We start from the raw sequence: 18,648 nt of genomic DNA, 5'->3' as shown, positions 1-18,648 counted from the left end.
TGTAAATTTTCATTAAAAAAATCAATCTATAAATAATGTACAACAATGCCCAAACATCAAAATTATTTCATCGCATCATTCAGAATTTTAAGTCTTTGAAAATTCAGACTTTTGCTCAGTTTTTTTAAGCTCTTAAAGTTCACAGCTGAATTCACTCTAGCAAGCTTGATCCTTGGGAGGGTTGTTAAGATACACCAAAACATCCTACTCCAGTTTCCTACTGCTCTTTGTTTTGCTCTCCTGTTAGGTGACACTCCTAATTGTACAGCTGCTACAGCTAGCTGCCAGAGACTGCTCAAAGGAGGTTTTCCAATTAGATTAGCTGAATTGAATAATGAGAGAGAGAGAGAGAGAGAGAGAGATTAGCTTTTTCTGTGCATCTCTAGGAAGCCATAGAGAAATCCCCAAAAATACTCTTGCTAATCCTCCCTTAGGACCCCTCATCTCTGATCACAAATACAGAAATGCCATGTGAGCAACTTTACTATGTGGGAACTGTGCCAGCTCTGACTGTCTGTACAGCAACACCTTCATGACAAGGAATCCTACCTACTTTTTTAAAGAATGACAGTGCCTGCCAGAAGTTCTTCTCAGTCCTCATCACGTTCCTCAAGTCAAATACGTAAGTGAAACAACAAGAAATGGCAAAGAAGAATCACAGACTCCTACCTTATACATTATAGAACCACCACATTTCTTTCTCTAAAGTAAAGGGATTTTTTGTAATAACCTAAAGCTTCCAAATTCTTTCACTGCAGATAGAGAAGGTCAGAGGAAAAAAACTCAGAAATTAAACACTGACTGGCACATGAAGTCAGTAGCATCACAAAATATTCAGAAATTCAGAAGATTACTTTAACCCACAGACAACATTAATGGTTCTCAAAAAAAAGTATAAGAAATCTACATTACTATAAAGTTTATGCCACCAGGCAGAAGACCAACCAATTCAAGGTGTCCACCAGAGGAGACCTACATCAAGATGCCAAGTCACCAGCTTTTGGTTAAATAGGAGAGATATGGTCAAACAACATTAGTGTAAGCACAAAACCCAAACCAGCCAAGAGCAGAATAAGCTTTTCAAGCTGTGAATTATTGTAAGAACAAAAACAAAAGAAAAGAAAGGTAATTTCCCTTTTCTACAGTTGTGAAACAGCCAAGAAGTGGCAGCAGTACGGTTAAGAGTACTCTCTCAAACCATTTTGAATCGGATGCTCTTGTTACCAGGAGCTCAGAAGTTCCCTCCATCAGGGTGAGCCAATGGCATGGGCACACAACTGCCTCTCCACCGCAGCAGAAAAGCTATTTATTACTGAGCCTGAGCCCCACCAAAGGCAGAGATCCCCCTTGCAGACACAGCCCTGCTCTCAACAGGGCATGGCTGCCTGGGCTCAACAGCACTCATCTGCAACAGGCAGTATGACTGAGACATGAGCCAACTCAACGTCAAGGCCCTGCCTCCCCCTACACCTGCAGACTTCAAGGAGCTAAGTCTGTTTTTACCAGGTGGCCAGGGAACTTACTGTCCTCACCCTCAAACCCTGCACAGTCAGACCATCAAGCAATACTGAGATGTCAAAACATAATCCAAAAAATAATCATGAGTCTTCATTATTTAAGGCTGTGAAATAAGGCATCTCTTTAGAGTCAGTAATCAGACTTGTTCCTTCTTCCAACACTTTCACAGCATTCCTCTCCTCTGCACACCAACGGATGCTCTGTGCTGCAGGAGGGACCACAGCTCCCCCAGAAGAGCAAAACCATCCCATGGTTTGCCAGAGGGCTTGGTCACTGCCAAACTCTCAGGAAATTTCTAGAAACATCTGTCATGCATCTTCCATACAGCAGACAGATGTGCCCACTGAAATATTTAGGTCAAAAGCCATAAAAAGGCAAATTCAGTTGCAACACAGACAATTTCTGCTGAGCCAGGAGTCCATTCAGGTCACAGCAGCTCTGGTGGCACCTCCCAGCCTGGTCAGGTCGGGGACAAACCTATGCTAGTCCCAGTTTTTCTCCTTAGACCCAAATTTTTCCAACTCATTCACATTTTGCAGTTATGACCATGCCTGTCTCCTTACCAGGGCTTTGAGGGCAGAGAAAAGACTGTGCTGGAGAATCAAACCCAAATCACCAATGGGAGCTACTGAGGATCAAATCATACGTATGGGAGAAAATTATGAAACTGTCGTATTACATTACAAGTGAAGAAACAAGGAAAAAAAATGAAAATAATACCTTTTGTTTAAGGCTTTTCTTCCTGGTAAGTAAAGTCTTCCTTTAAAAGGCTGCCCCTTCCACACTAATTCATGCCAAGAAAATTATTAACACAATTTTGAGAGAAATTTTGTTCTGTTTATTTAACTGGGAAGCATGTTCTCTGGGGCATTTCTTGTCCTGACACTTGAAAGACACACACACACAACAGAATAAAAAAATTAAAATAGATGTAAAATAGAGCTCCATAGAGAATAAAGTTCTATATAAAACACATAAACACACGAAAGTTTCAAAGACCTTTCAAGCTAGAACTGCAACAGCTGGAGAGAGGTCAGTGCTGAATGCTCTGTGGAAGACAGTCTCTGTGAACACATCATTTCAAAAGTACCCCAAGAGGTTTCATTTAATGACATTTTAGATACCATATTAAAAAAAAATCAGCCTTTATGGAAGAGAAATATTCAAAGAGCACATGTCTGGAAAATCATGAACAGCTTCACCACAGACAAGAATTCAGAATATACACATGATGCTTTAATAACTTTTCCTGTCTGTCTCCGGGACTAGCCATTTTTCTTGTTATACCATGGAGAAGGAGATTTGTGAGTTGCAGATGCTACATGTGCTTAAGCTACCAATTATTCTAAAGCATTAATCTTCTAACTTCAGACACTGCCTCAGCAGCTCCTGAGAACTTCACACCTTCTCTCAATGACATTTACACAAGCCCGTAACCAACACAACCAAATTCCACACACGCTGTTCATGGATGCTCCTTCTCCTTGCTGGACAAACACTTTCCTTTGTGCTTGCACTGCCACCACTGGCAAGTACGAAGTGCCTCTGAGCTCACAAGTGGGAGAAGATTCAGTCCACAGACAGGACAGGATCTAAAGGTTTTGCAGTCTGCCTTCCACAAAAATTGTCAAATCTTGGTTCTCAGCAGCATTATCTCATGCACATCCTTGCTGTAGGAATTATACCTTATTATAATTATTTATAGGACTAAGACATATCTATTTATATTTATGCAATGTCACAAATTTATATTTAACAGAAGCTCAATTTCTGGCCATCCCAAATATGGTGTGTTTCCATTGCTCTGAACTACCTTCACCCTTCAGCTTTGCTTCCCTTGCAGGTTTCATTTTGAATTATAAGAGCACCACAAATGTCACACCTGAGTGACTATGTATTAGAACATGGAACCGCACTTGAAAAGGATTTGAATGGAAAGGCTTTGTGGATGCTTTCACCTGGTAATTAATTCAAGTGACATACTGATTCTGGAGTCTCTGCATCCAGAGTGAGCACGAATAAACAGCCTGGAAAAGGAAGAATCTGTGTCCTGGACATTGCTCATCTCCGCAGCCTGCAATGTACACCATGCAGTCAAACCCATTTCCAGGCTTCCCCTGCAGACCCCAGCCCAAAAAGCAACAGGAATCAGCTCTTAAAGCCAAGATATCAGGTGGGTGGGGTTTGGCTGTGCCCTTCAGGTACTGTGTCCAGCCAGCTACTCCTGCACATACTGAAGAATCAACACAGCTGGAATTAATACAGCCCAGCCCAGAGAAAGAGGAAAGCTTGCTTCTGCTTGTATAATTAATGGAAAGAAGAGATCCTGTAGAAGGTGGGAGAGGGAAGACCTGGTTAGATTATTCATTCATGGGGCAGGAAGTGTGATACATATTTTTGCTCTCTATTGAAACATCCTTAGTCTTGATGCTACAATGGTCATGCACCCAAGTGCTCCCTGGGAAGCACTTCATCTCCCAGGCTATATTACTTTAGCAGCACTCTTTCCTACAGCTCTGTGAGAATCAGTCCTCCCAGTCCACACAGACAGTCACACTTCTGAAATACACTTCAAATAACAGGAATGGGTCACCTCACACTGATCTCAAAGGTGACAAGTGACTTCCATTAGTGTGGAAGCACCTCTAGAGAAAATTATGGATTATTATGGTTAATCAAATGGGAACAAAACATGTCTGACAACATAATATTTAAATACACACAATATATTCTGGTTGTTAATCACAATGCTGGCTTCTGAACATTTTAATTCTATGCCTGTGTATACCACAGGCTATTTGACCTTCTCTAAGTCCCTTTGTCTCCTTACTATTAATAAAAGTACAATGTATTTATCTTCACCCTCACAACTCAAACACAGCCAAACAGGTTTTTATTTGAACTTCCCCAAATCAATTCACCTTGGGAACAAAACAATTTAGCTTAGAAGGGAGATTTCTGAAGAAGTTGTTTATATATAAACTAAAAATAGTGATTTAAGATGGAGCAGACCAGCTCAGGCTTTAGTTAAGCACAGCTTATATATACTACACTCTAATAGCCTATCTATGGACAAGGCCAATTTCTGCAGATTCATCACCACCCTATTAGTCATTATTTCACTTTAAATGAAACTCCTGCTTGAGACATCAACAAAAATAATTTGCTCAGCACAAATGCACTTGTTGCAAATGGCTGTTAAATGCTACATTTTCTCCCACTGCAATCAGTATTCCAGTACTTCTGAGGATTACACACATACTGTTTTTCTGCCTAAATATCTAGAATGCTTTTGAAAGCATCCCCCAGGACTGAGCTAATCAAGAAAACAACATACATACAGAAAACTGTCATTATTAAAGGGTCAAACACCAGTGCAGTCTGTACTCCAGAGCTTGCAAATTACACTTCAATGTGAGCAGGAGAAATAATGCTCCCAAATCACTGAATAGTGTCATGTAACCTATGAATAAATTACTAGTCCTGAAAATATTACAGATAGCAATTTATTACCATCTTGTAAACTTGAACTGAAGATAACCAAACAAGCTGTTCACAGAACAGCCTCCAGAAATTCTCTCATGCTTCCTACAACACCGACTGCAAAGTGACTTGAATGTGGACCAAATCACTTGCTTATGACTTGTGCATCCTCTCTCAAATGCAGCAGCACAGAGGGCATCTTTATGACTCAGATTCAAGTAGAGTCTTATATGAGGCCTCAAATAAGCTTGCCAATCTCAAACACAACATTTATGTTAAAAATCATAGTCTGTCCAATCTATTCAGAAGACAAAAGAGCACTTCTCCATAACTAGACAAGAGCTCTTTGTTCAGCCATTGAGCCTTACTAAAGCCTGAAATTCTTTGCCATAAGCAAGATGTTTGAATTGCTCAATGGCAAAAGTCAATTTGGTGAGAAACTGTAATTAATAAATGCCATCCATATGCCTCTGCTTGACATTTTATGAAGACAATATGCCACAAAGAGCAGTGCAAATGGAGAACTCTGCAAATGACTGGCTCCTCATCAGGCTCTTCCCCAAGCTCAGGAAGCCCTGCCAAAATGCCTCGTTCCCCACCCAGGATGGCAGGCAGCTCTCCACCATCCACCCCACCCTCCCAGAGGCATTAGGTCATGGCTGCATGTTTGACATGGGACTTCTCATGCCTTGCACCTCTACTAGTCAAGAAATTAGGTCTTTATCTTGTCATCCTGAGATTGCACTTAATTTAGGCCTATGGAAACTTAGATCCACCAAATCTCCAAGCAAATTCCAGACTTGCTCCACACTCTGCAAAGTCCACCATCTTTATTCCATTAGCTGCAGTAACTGTCTCAAACCCACCACAGAGGTGTTATCTGTCCAAGAACCACAATCCCAGCACCTAACTTCAAACCCTAAGATATTTGTCCTGACTTGCTCCTGAAGATGATGCTCTCATCTACTTCTTTGATAAGGATCTAGGAAAAAATGCAGAGAAAACATCTCTGCACTTCATGCCTCAATACTAAGTCAGTTCCAATGCAGACCTCAGGGCTAAGATATTAAAAATAGGAACTTCAGTGTTTGATCTGAGGTCAAGATTCATCTGTTCTTTAATTTTTAAACTATAATCTAACCTGAGAGGGAAACCCATTTCCAGAAAGTGGCTCCTGAGAACATCCAGGGGGTGGCTGTAATACCCAAGACTGGTGGCAAACCCCAGAGCACCTCAGGATTTCCAGTGCATTCCTGGCAATGCAGGCAGCTGTTGGATGGCAGAACCCAGAGGTTCAGTCAGAGCAAGGGAAGCAAACATGACAGATTCCAGGTGTTGCCAAACCACAAACAGCAACGGATGAACATTTATTAATTCTACAGTGAGAAGAAAATGTACATGTGAATTGGAAGTGGGTAGAATTAAATATAGACTGAAAATACTTCCTCCCTTCTTTGGAACTTTTTTGACAAAGCAAATTTAACACACATAAGAGAGACACACACAGCATGTAAATCTAAATACCAGCTATCTCTTCTGCCCTTCTTTTCCTCTAATTACTATCTCTGAAGTCTAACTGCCTTTTTCAAAAAAACATTCCTCCTCTCCAACACACTATCAATTTTCCAAATTCCAAAACCAAAATAACCATTAGAAACAAATGTAGGGAAATTACAGCATCGTCGTTCTCAAATACTAAATACTTCTGAAAAATATACCAAATATCACCCTTGGATCATCTTTCAACGATTATATTTATGCTAACAACTCAGCAGTCAGACGCTTACAACAAGAAACCAAAAGACCACTCAGGTGATGCCCCAATGCTCTGTTTCACTGAAAGTCCCAAACCCATCCCCACACGCATGTACTGTGAAGCAGTCTCCAGACTCCAAATGTGAAGCAGTCTCCAGACTCCAAAAGCTTCCTGGGGAGAGAGGGACTCAACCTTCTGTGAGGGGAGCAGCACCCTAAGACTGCAGTATGCAGCACAACCTGCTAGCCAGCAAAGTTTCTCAATGTGTATTTGGGCATGCAGAGAGGATGCCACTGTCACACAAGCTCTGGAAAACCATTCATCCCACTGCTGCAAACTACAACGAAACAGAAAGGTTTATCAGCCTCTTCCGAATGGGAGCTGACAAGTACAGCTGGATACTTGGCACTGCTCTCTGGTGCTATTAAAATCAGCAAAAGCTGGCTCCCAGCATCATCAGGACTGGGCTCAGGGGCTCAACCTTTTAAAAGGTGCATCAGGCCTCTCACTCACAGAGGTTTCCTTTTCTTTCCAGCAGTTTCACGTCACTGTATTTCCCTCTCTTATAAGCAAACCAAGAAACTTTCAAGGTAGCTAGAAAGCACATTTTTTGCAAATCAGCCAAGCCTGGGTGAATCCCCCATGTCCTTCCAGAGCCACACAGGTTACCAGAACCCACTGTAACGTGATGTCTCACTGCACACTGCGCTGGCAGCAAAGCACTCTGCAAGCCCCAGCTGCAATCCACCAGCTTTGGTGTGGGTAACACTTGCCACCATGTGCAGGCTGGCAGGAACAGGTTGGGTCCCTGTCTCCCTCTCCATCACAGCTCTGTCCTGAAGCAGCTGCTCCCCCGGGGGAGCTGGCATGGCACAGCAGAGCACAGCTGCGGGGCGACAGCCCACATCACGGCTCACAGAGCCCGCACCCGGCACTGCAAACACTCCCGTCCTCCTTCGGTGGCAGGTCTCACTTCCAGGGCATCCTTAACACAGTGCTAACATCTCCTTGGCCCACCCCAGTAAAAGTGTTGGTGGGTTATGCAGACCAAACACAGGGAACTCATTGCCTTAAGAAACAAAATCTGCTGCAGCTTCTCGCTCCTCTGCTCAAAAGACTCGTGGATAATTTACTCCATCAGAAACAAGATTTTTACCTTATGGTTTTGCCCAGATAATGATAATAAATAGTAAAATCTAAAACCATGAAGAAATTTAGAGCTAAATCCATTTGACAGTGGTCTGGAGAGCTGGGAAGGTTTTTTAAGCATCCATACAGAATTCTTCTTATGACAAGGACAGACTTCTGCAGAGAACACAGATTTGGCATCTGTCTTTTCCCAGAGACTGCTCTACAAAATCCTATCTTAAGGGACCATGAAGCTGCTGCCAGGCACAGTTAAAGGAAAAAGAAGGGAGGTGAAAGAAAAGGAAAAAGACCAACCTCCTTCTACTTTTTCAGCCCCTCCACAACTTTCTGGCAGCAGTAAGGGCGCTGCAGCAGAGCCAGGCAGGCTCCCCCACCTCGCTCTCCCCCTGCCCCTGAACCACACCGTACTGGATATGCCCCAACAATCCACCTCACACTGCCACAGCGTGTTCATCCTAAGGCAAAAACCCATCAAACTTAATACTCTGCTAATTACTGTGGCAGTTTAATAGCTACTCCACCATCAGAGAACTTCGTACTAACAGCATTTCTATAAAATTAAAGGATATGGTAGCTCATTAGCCAAGGGTGTTTCTGCAGCACAGTTATACTTAGCGGAAACAAAGGTCAGTGTTCTACCCAACCCTTTTTTAATCAGTTTTTAAGAAAAATGTTCTGCAATTGTACCCTTAGAAATCCCTAACGATGAGCCAGATTTTATGAAGGCTGTGACTTGGCTAATTTATACAACAGCTAGAAAATTTCAAAAGTTAACCCAAGCTAGTGACGTTATTTAGTTCAGTGAAGCGGCTCATTTTAATTGGATTAAATTGTCATGGGTTTTTTTTTTAATTTCATATTGGAACCTCAATTTATCATTTCCTAATACATGCCCAAACACTGCATTAGTGTCATTTGCATACCCCTTCCCTCAAGACAATCTCAGATCCACAGATGGAAAAGACCAAAACCCTCTGGCCGGTCCCCGCCGGCTCCTGCCACGAAAGGGTGGGAGGCTCGCCGGAGAGAGGCTTTCCCAGAGGTACAAATCCCAGCAACAGAGCTAATTGCATTAAGCAGAGGGCCCGGTTAGCGAATACACTCGTGGCACGGAAAAAGTGTAAACAGCAGCATTATCCCGAGCACCTCGCGGCGAGCCCCTGGGCAAGGGCCGGCCGGGCGCGCAGCAGGCTCGGGCTCCGCGGAGCCGGGACCGGGGCTGGCCGGGAGGCGCGCAAGGCGCTCTGTCTGAGGGCTCTGGGAGGTCCTGAGCCGCGCAGCCAGGGGTAGTTGCAGCCTTTTTTCTCCTTTTAGCCACGGGCCGTGAGGAATGGATTTTGCCAGGGACGCTCCCACCTCACCGCCCGCGAAGCCGGGGGAAGCGGCGATGTCCTGGGGCGGCCGCTGGGACACGGGCGGCGCGGCGGCTCCCGGCGCTGCTCCGGGACGGCGCACAAGCCCCCGCTCCCGGAGCCAGCCCCGCGGCCCCTCGGGCGCCCCGCGGCCGCCGGACAGCCGCCCCTCCTCCGGAGAGGCAGGGAGAGCGGCACCGGGGGGGCTCCGGGGCCGCTGGCGGCTGGGTCGTCGCGGCAAACTTCGGCCGAGGTTCGCTGGAGGGCGGCAGGGTGCTCCGCTGCGGCAGGGTGCTCCTCTCGGCTTCGTGGGGGTGTTTGGCGTTTTGTTGGTTTTGGGGCGTTTGGTCTGGGGTTTTTTGGGGGTTTTTTGGGGGGGGGGCGGGGGGGAATGTCTCTCTTTCTTCTCTTGGCGGGTGGGACGGAATGGTGCCTGCCGTTTGCAGCCCGCTCAGCTATCAACAGATGCCCCCCGAGCCAGCCCAATGCCCCGCGGACGGCGATGCCACGGGGCAAGGCTCGGGCTGCGCGCCCCGCGCTCGGCTGGCAGAACCAAGGCGGCCGCCCTCGTCCCGTCCCGTCCGTCCCCTCCCGCGGGGCTGCCGCCGCGCCCTCCCCGCTGCCCCGGCACTCACCGGCTGCCCGGAGGCGCAGGCCACGAAGCTGACGGTGAGCGCCAGCCACACGCCCCGCATTATTCCCGCGGAGCCGGCGCGGCGGCCGCCGGGGGCCGGGTACAAAGGAGAAACCGGGGGCCGGCGGCGCTCGGCAGCGCCCGAGGGGCGCGGGGCAGGGCCGGTGGCGCCCCGGATCCGGCCCGCCGCGCTGCTGCCGCTGGGCTCGGCGCTGCGCTCCGGCGCTGCCCGGCGGGCCCGGTGCTCGCGGCGCTGGGGCGCGCGGCTGCAGGCTGCTCCGCCGCCCTCCCTCCGCCCCGAGTGCGCGGCGGCGGCGCCGCGGCTCCCAGTTAAACCCCGCAGAAATTCCTGCAGGATTACAACACAGATTGGCAGCTCCCCCAGCCAGTGGAAAGAAGCAGCGCGCCGCCACCGCCGGCTCTCGCCCCTCGCAAATTCAAGCAACTTTCCCCCCCTCCCTCCTCCTCCTTCGCCGCCTTCGTCTCCCCTCTCTCGTCCTCCCCCCCAGTGGAAAACATGAGCAGCGCCGCGGACCGACTGGACCGAGTGAGAGAAGGCTGGCCCCGTGTAAAGCCGGGGACGTGGAAAGGCTCCCCCTTCGCAAGAGAAATGCGGCCGCGCGTTGTTCGCGCTGTGCTGCCGGCGCTCGCTCCGCTGCTCCGCGCCACCCTCCCCCGTGAGCCTCGGTGGCAGCTTCAAGTGTCAGAAAACAAGCAAAATGGAGGGGTCAGAAATCACGGGAAGCGGGCTGTCCCGAAAATGCCAGCTCACTGTGAATCCCCACTTCGCTTTTTGCCTCAGGATTCATTTTTTTAGAGTTTACGCCCTCAACAAGAAGACTAGAAACTTTTGAGGATGAGGGGCGGTAAAGTTAAGAAAGGGCTGCGATTTGTAGCTAGTTACATGGATCCAGAAGCTGTATCTTCAAAATAAATATTGCAGCAATTGACAGCACCAAGAATGTGTGCTCTAGAAGCCAAAACAAGAAGTCTTGCTACAACTAGTCCATGGTATTTCTCAACTGGGGAAAATAGTGCTTTTGCATAGCTTAGGAGCCTCAGCCCGATTCACTTGCATATGCCAGAATGTTTCCACCACTGAACGTGTACACACATGATATCAGTCATTGGACATGGGAAAGGAGCAATAACCAGGAAAGCAAAATATCTCAGTCTCACTTGCAAACTACAACTGGTATTTAAGTGAGAAGGTAGCAAACAGCGTTTTACAGCCTGAATCAAATGGTCACAAGGACCATAATGGTCTCTTTTGTTTGACCAAATCTATCTCTCTCAGAGGACCCGGGCCCCGGAGAGGGCAAGAAAAGCCCAGGGATAAACCCTGGGGAGATGTTTTTCCCAGGCCGATGTTTTTCCATGCCCTTCACTTTGCTTACTCTGTGCTGTGTGAAGGACTTTGGCCAACAGGTTGTGTTGAGATCCCAACCGCCTCCAGTTCCCAATCTGGTTGCCTTCCTACCAAAACAGGCCTGCCATGTAAGAAAATAAAATAACCTGACACAAGCAGTCTCTCACCCCACTCATCACTTTCCCAGCCTCTCCCAGGCAAACACGTCCCTGGCGATCCCTGCGCAGTGTGGGTGCAGTGGCTGGGTCTGTGCTGGGACAAGGCAGGACCCTTGTCCTCAGCGAGGGGGCTGGCCATGCCTGGATTGCCCTTACTGTGTGCGACCCACTCCCAGGAACGTGATACCTCTCAGCAGTTACCACACTTGCTATTTCTAGATCCACCTTCTGGACATGCCATGTCACTGATTTTTAGCCTGCATTCCCACCAGATTTTCAGTGGTCTGCTTCTAGTTGGTGTCGCACACACAGATTGTTTAATATATTCCTTATATTAAACAGATTGTTTAATATAATCTTTCTCCTTCAAAGTATGTTGCAGATACTTAAAACCTAATTCTGTGTATCCTCTTCCCTTGTAGGCAGCCGGATTTCAATTCAACTAAGCAACAATTTCAGCACTGTTTGATGTGGGTGAGTAAAGTACAGTGAAGCAAAGGGAGCAAAACTCCATTTGGGCAAAATCTGTAGGACCTTACTTAGGCATGGGGTCTTACAGGCAGCCCAGTCTGCCAGGTGGGGAGAGATGAAGAGGTTGCAACTTGCCCCCAGTCAAGGGGGAAACAGAAAAAGCATTCCTTAACAGTAGGAAAACAGAACATCACATTAGAAACAAAAAACATTAAAGAGCAAATGTGAAGACAAAGATGCTGCATACAGGAAGCATCCTAAGGGTCATCAGACACCAAGGGGCAGGTGATTTACTACATTAGGGTGTTTTTTTTAGCATTCTTGAACATTTTTTTAGTGTTCTTTAACAGGCATGTCTTTTAACTTACAAACCAAGCTCAGCTTTACTTCCATGTTACAATGCGTGATTATCAGGGTTTTACATACTTGGCAGAATCTATCACAGATCAAAATATCATCTGCAACAAATGAAGAGCAGGCCTTCCTCAGGCAAAGATGATGGGAACAAATGGGCTTCTCATGGACCACCAGTGTACTTATGGGCAGTGCCCTGAAGGATCTGGGGCTAAGACCTGCAAACCTCCAAATCCTTCAGCCTCTGTGGGGACAATGTCTGATGCCAAACATGAAGATAGACACAACACATTAATGCTGGAAGGAGCAGAGCTAAAGACCAGAAGCCAGACAGGTGATTTGAAAATATAGAAATGAGCATGAGGGTTAAAAAATAGAAAATAACCCTTGTAGTTCACAGAAATAACAAAATATTGTCCTGTATCCCACTTACTCTCTGCCCACTCACCTGAGTCCTCTGTCTGGGAGCACCATAGAGCATTAAGAGCATTTCCACATATGGTCCCAGGGAGAAGCAGCTGCAGGTCTGGGCATTTCTTACACAGACTGTCAGGCAGTGTTCACCGTGTTGCTTTTGTGGCACCCTGGGTCCCTCCAGGGCACAGGCAACCCAATCACCACAGTGACATTGAGTCAAACTGGGCAGGAGTGGGATTCAGGAGAGATTAAGGGACAAACTTCACCAAAAGCCAATTTTTTTAAAAAATATTCTATATGCTGGAAAAATGCAATAAGACCTCAAATGTAGCATGTGCTGTGTGGTTATCAACTACCAAGAAGACCCAAATGTCCACCAAATATGGAAATTGAGTTTTGGGTCTCTCCTAAGGGGAGAATTACTGGAATTTTAGGGGAGTCATGATTAGAAAGACATGGGAATTGTGCAAAAAGCAAGTTGGGAAATCTTTGGAATAAATTTCCAGCCTATGGCTGCCAAGGAACCACGGAGGATAAATGTGCATCACAATTTTTTGAGGGCTTCCCAAGCACTTATGTTTTCATGGCCAATCCTGCAGGTAACTTGCACGACCGGCAGGGCTAAGGAAAGACATCTGCATGGGGAGGAGAGTTCCTAATCATGCCATGTCTCCATTAAGGTTTGTTCGGTAATACAAGTTGTGGTTGAGAACACTTGACCCAAAGCACAGCCCTGGGCCTCACACTGCAGTGGGTGACAAGGTGATGTTGACCAGAGCTGTTTGTTATGAAAATGACTGATTTGTTGTATTTGACTGGTTGCATTTGTGCCCAGGATGGGATAGACTTGGCATCACATTCAAAGACCATAAGAGGGGGCAAATTTTCTCAAATAACTTATTCAAAGAGAGACAGAACCTGTGAAAGGGAAAAATACAGCTGACATTAAATCTGTTTGAAGCCACACTGACAATAACCTAAAAAAACTTGGTAAGATGTGTTGGTAGGACAGTTTAAAGAGATTTATCACCAGGTCCCCAAACTCCCGAATTTTATGCTTCTAATTTAAGAACAATAGAACTGCTCATGTCTTCTATAGAAATATTTCTAAGTAATATTCTTCTATGTAATGTTTTTAAGTGCAGTTGTGTTCATTTCTGTAGTAAAATCTGAATTCAGGGGTGTGGTAGAATGGGACTAGTACTCATGGGGCCATTGAGCCACAGGAGAGGTGCCAGCAAGTTTTGGTAACACGTCAATGAATGCTGGCTTTTCTGAATGAGTTCTTAATAGTGTAATTCCATGAACATGCATCCTTCCTCAACAGGCTCTTGTTCTAAAGGGTGGCTCTTCTGAGCAGCCCCAAGAAGCAGCTTGCTTCTCTTTGATCCAGAGGCCTCTTTTGCTATGCAGTTTCTGAATCATAGACATATGCGGGTTATTTAATTTTTATTGTATCTATAGTTTTATTTTGGTTAGATATGAAGTTCAAAACATGTCTGCACAAAACCAGGCATCTGATAGCTGAAACACATCTCTTAAACATCTGATAGCTGAAACAACAGCGCAGCAGGAGCTAAGGGCATTGCTGAGCAACCAGTGCTTGTTGTGTCTGCTGTGGCACCTCTGGGGCTGCACAGCTGGACTGTATGGGGTTATAATGATAGGCTTTATATGAATGCAGCAGAAAGTCTGAGCATGGCCTGCAACAGCTGACAAGAGAAACATGCAGCTGCCAAAACTTTATTTTGTTCATTTTTCATAGACAAGTACAGCGGTGGGAGAAGTAATAAGAAAATAAAAGGCTGGCATTAGAGGCAAGAGCACAGGCAGCAGCCTCCTAGAGATGGTGGGTTGGGTGAAACAGTCCAGAAGTAGCCTGCAAAGGAGGCTGGTCTGTGTTTGTCACTCTGCAACAAAATGAGTGAGTATCCATGCAAAGAGACAGAGACTTGCCCCTGGGCTGTGGGCTTTGCTGCAATGAGGGGATGCAGGGGGGTGTGCAGGGCAGCAGGGGGATCTGGAGTCAGCTGTGCTCATTGGGAATGGTGTCAGCCAGCTTTCCAGGAGAGCTGCTTTCAGAAAGTCCCCACCCCTACCTAGAGGGGAACATCTGAACCAGTCATTAATCCAGATTCAAAGATGGCCTTTACACCTGGCATTAAAGTCCAGCCCTGGCAGCACTCCAGCTCATCCCCTGTCATTCAGCAACTCGCTGAATCTTTTAAATGTAAAATACATGCCCCAAGTGCTTTGCTGATTAAAGAATCTCTTTTCCAGGGTAGGTGCCTACCAAGAACCATAAGTGAAGTGAATGACACAATGCTGACAGATAGGACTACCAAAAATTATAAAACTTGGCCAAAACCCACTTCTGTCCTGGGTCCAGAAGATTTGTCTTTGGATGTTAACTGCAGTAAGAAATTCGGTGTCACTTTGTGCTGGCCTCCTGAACAGGGTAAAATTTACCACTCTGACAATTCTAGCCAAGGGTATTGCGCCTTTTATTATTTTTTTTTTAATTAGGACAAAATGTACCTTTAAAATAAAAAAGGGTTTTTTTATATATCTCTGAAAGTTCTATTTAGAGCCATGGCTCAGTATTTACCTGAGACATTTGCATACCTGAAAGTGTGTCATGTGATGATCTCTGCAAATGAAATGTACTGTTGATTTAGTTTATTATCCCAAAAGATGATATCATAGTTAAGGTTTGTATGCTGTACATCAGAAGGAAAATACAGAAGGGTTGAATTGAAATAGATTTTAATACTGCAAAGTATACTGCTCAAGTTAATGAAAGTCAGACATACATTTGGCTGCTGTTGCTAACTGAATAATACAAGTAATTACAGAAGCATCTATTCAATTCCTGATGAACATGAGTAATTTCCATTATCTTAAAATGTGTAGGAGTTATGAATTAGAGGTACAGTGATTGCCCAACACTTTTTCATTATTATATCTTGTTGTCAGTTGCTTATACATTTGCCAAAGTTTAATGCAGCAAGCTGAAATTTCCTATACTGGATATCAGCCTCCAGCTGACTTCATTTGTTTCATTTTATTTTTGTTTTGCAAGTTTTATCAAGAATGCTGCATCTGTTTCCAAGAGCAAGGTTAGGAGAAAGTATGTTATTTTGTCTGTAGTAATACAAATTCCCTCAAAATTCCAAATTCCCTTCCTTCCAAAGAAGATGTTTTACCTCCATGCATGGAAGGAAAGCACAAAAAAATTGGCAAAATAAGTCAACCAAACACCAGAAATTTTCTTTTCAACACATTTGGGAAATTATTCCCAGCTTTGGACCATGTCTAAGCATTACTGTCTTTGCAGTTTGTACATGCTCAGTAGAGACTTGTTAAATTCTGACATCTAAAAATCCCATCTAGGCCAGCTCAGAGCCATAGAAATCTTTCTGTGCTTGGTCTCCAAATAAAAGGGCTGTAGAGTTCCCCTTGGCACCTGTGAGACAAGGTCTGCTGTGTGTGCCTGTGCAGCCAGGGGAAAGAGAGGGGAATTTGGTTTACTTATGGAGGAATAAAGAGAGGCTCAGTGGTTGTAAGAGCTGGAGACTGAAGAAGAAGAAGAGGGGCCATGTAGAGGGGGAGATATGGGGAGGGAGAAGGACAGGAGTGAGGGTAGAAGGAGATGTTGGCACAGAGGGGAAAATGTCAGGACATCAGGCCCATGGTAGGTGATACCCATGAGGACGGCAAGGGAGGAAAGCAGGACCTTGCAGTGCCTGGGGTGGCTGGGAGGAGAAGGGGAAGGGTACAGTCCTGACCAAGACAAGATGATAATCTTAGAATATTCATCATAGAATAACTGCGTTCTCCTCCTTGGAATCACACTGCCAGACGTAAGGCACCATCTTCCTTTGCTGTCAGCAAATAGCAAAGGGAAGATGTCTGTAAGCCCAAATGCTCTGCATTTATTTAATTATACAATCAGTATAAATAATAGGCTTTTTAGTGAGAGAGAATGTTGTCAGTAAGATCCATGCAGTACTTTGTTGCAGAAATTTAAAGCTATGGAGACAATGACACGACAACTATAATTGAAGATGGTATCAAAAAGCATTAGATGGAAGGACAACCTTAATTTTGATTTTTCTCAACTTCAAGGACTTTGTTTTGTAGCTTAAATGTTTTTATAGCAAAAATTTGCTTCATGTTGTTCTCAATATATAATGCCCAACATGTCCCACTTAACTAATTTCAGTTGTCTGGCCCTGGAAATCTGTACCTATATGAGTAATGCTTGCACACATGAAAAAATCACCAGAATTAGCTGACACCACTTATCACCTCCTAATTTACGAGAGTAAACAGATCCTGAAATACTCGCCCATTTAATTTACTGAACATGCTAAAGTTAGTCCAGATTTGTGTGTAATTAATGAAAGTATTTTAAAACAGTGTCTGCTACCTCTTGCCTGCTCCTGCTTTGTTGTTCAGATACAAATACATTTAAAATAGACATATATTCCAACAGCAAGTGAGCATCTGTCTATGTCAAGCCTTATCACAGCTATCTGGGTTTTTTGCATTTCTGTTTCTCTCTCTGTTGGTGTTGCTTTTACCTTCTCAGGATGGAACTGGATCCAGAGTCAAAAGAGTGAAATAAAGATGTGTCCAGGTTGTGCATGTTTCAGCATATTTATTCCAACTTCAGGATATACATCCTGTGAGCATCAAAACAAATTAGTCTACAGTACAAGGAGAGTCTATGGTCTGGCTGTTTTCAAGAGAAAATGCAGCTGGATTTTTCGTGCTAGAGAAAAAGCTTATTTTCCTGCAGCAAGCTTTTATTTTTTGAGTCTAATTGCAAACTCCTCAGGTATGTAGAAGAAGCTGTTTATTAGGGGTGAAATAAAATAATAATCACTCTCCCTCAGAGCTTGTAGAACAGTCTCCAGGGAAGTCTGGTACCCGGGTGAGAAGAGCCACCATCACTGCCATGAGATGGAGAGGTGTGGGGCTTCCCCTGGCTGGAGTATCCCTCATTTTGGGGTTCTTAAAGGGTAGTTAGTACACACATTCTTAATAATGACCAGCTTTCTAAGATAGTAAAATGGCAATTATGTAGGGCTGCAAGCAAAGAACAGATTCTGAATGAGAGAAAATGGGCTCAAAGCATGTGATTAAATAGTGGTTAGCTTAAGGTCTTAATTCTCATCTCCAACTACGTGAAGCAGGGGTAACTCATTTGTAGTCAGTGAAGCTACAGAGATGTAAAATGGCATTGGGGGAGAATCAGGCCATTGTTCTCTGAAAACTCACTGATAAGATATTAATTGCTAAAAAGAAAATGCCATCAAAGTATTTGAAACGCTTTGCAGAATTCAGGAGACAAACTTATTAAATGCTATGTCATACAGGGAATTAGTTCCAAATTTGTGAATGTGGAGAAGGCAAATGCTGCACTACAGATAAATGAAAGATCGTCTTGAAAGCCTTCTTCAGAAGACCACTTGCTTTTGGAGCGGGAGCCAACCCCACACATTACATCCAGAGACATGAAACAATTCCAGATAAAATAAATCACCCTGAACCTTGGTCCATCTCACATACTGAATGCCAGCCAACTGCAGTTGTTTAAGGTTTGTAGAAGTTCACTGGACTGTGTTTCCTGCCCAGCCTGTCTCCCCTTCCTCCCCTCCACTCATAGCTCTCATCTTAGGTCAAACAAATCTTGGAAGCAGAAAAATTAAACACCATGTGCGGTCTTTCTAACTGAACACCCAGTTAAGGCACAAGAAATCTCTGGGGAAAATCCCACCTCCAGGGATATGATAAAATCTATGGTAAAATTTTCATTTGATCTCTCCAAGGGCAAGATTTTATGCTCATCCTCAGGATAATCCCCAGATTGTTTTTCAGACCCTAATTGCTGAGATAGGGTGACCAAGGGTTTGAAGATTGTGATGTCTTTTTAAGCAAAAGCCCTGAGCAGTTAACCCTCGATTAAATCCACCATGTAG

The 18,648-nt window shown here is 44.9% G+C and overlaps 1 protein-coding gene and 1 long non-coding RNA gene across 2 annotated transcripts in view; one reads left to right on the top strand and one right to left on the bottom strand.

Moving 5' to 3' along the window:
* Nucleotides 1-10,200, bottom strand: part of SDC2 (syndecan 2) — a 60,166-nt gene extending 49,966 nt beyond the window's left edge. Inside the window, exon 1 of the mRNA XM_064392356.1 lies at nucleotides 9,894-10,200. Coding sequence (XP_064248426.1) covers nucleotides 9,894-9,953 — 60 coding nt within the window. The 5' untranslated portion in view covers nucleotides 9,954-10,200. The remainder of the gene's footprint in view (nucleotides 1-9,893) is intronic.
* Nucleotides 9,456-17,198, top strand: LOC135282527 (uncharacterized). Its single transcript, XR_010348656.1, has 3 exons — nucleotides 9,456-9,511; nucleotides 11,842-11,893; nucleotides 14,942-17,198. It is a non-coding gene; the product is annotated as an uncharacterized LOC135282527 (long non-coding RNA).
* Nucleotides 17,199-18,648: the final 1,450 nt, after the last annotated feature.

This window comes from Passer domesticus, chromosome 1 (genome assembly GCF_036417665.1).
Source record: "Passer domesticus isolate bPasDom1 chromosome 1, bPasDom1.hap1, whole genome shotgun sequence".
NCBI lineage: Eukaryota > Metazoa > Chordata > Aves > Passeriformes > Passeridae > Passer > Passer domesticus.
The sequence above is the reverse complement of the archived record's forward strand: the minus strand, read 5'-3'. Positions and strand labels throughout refer to the sequence as shown.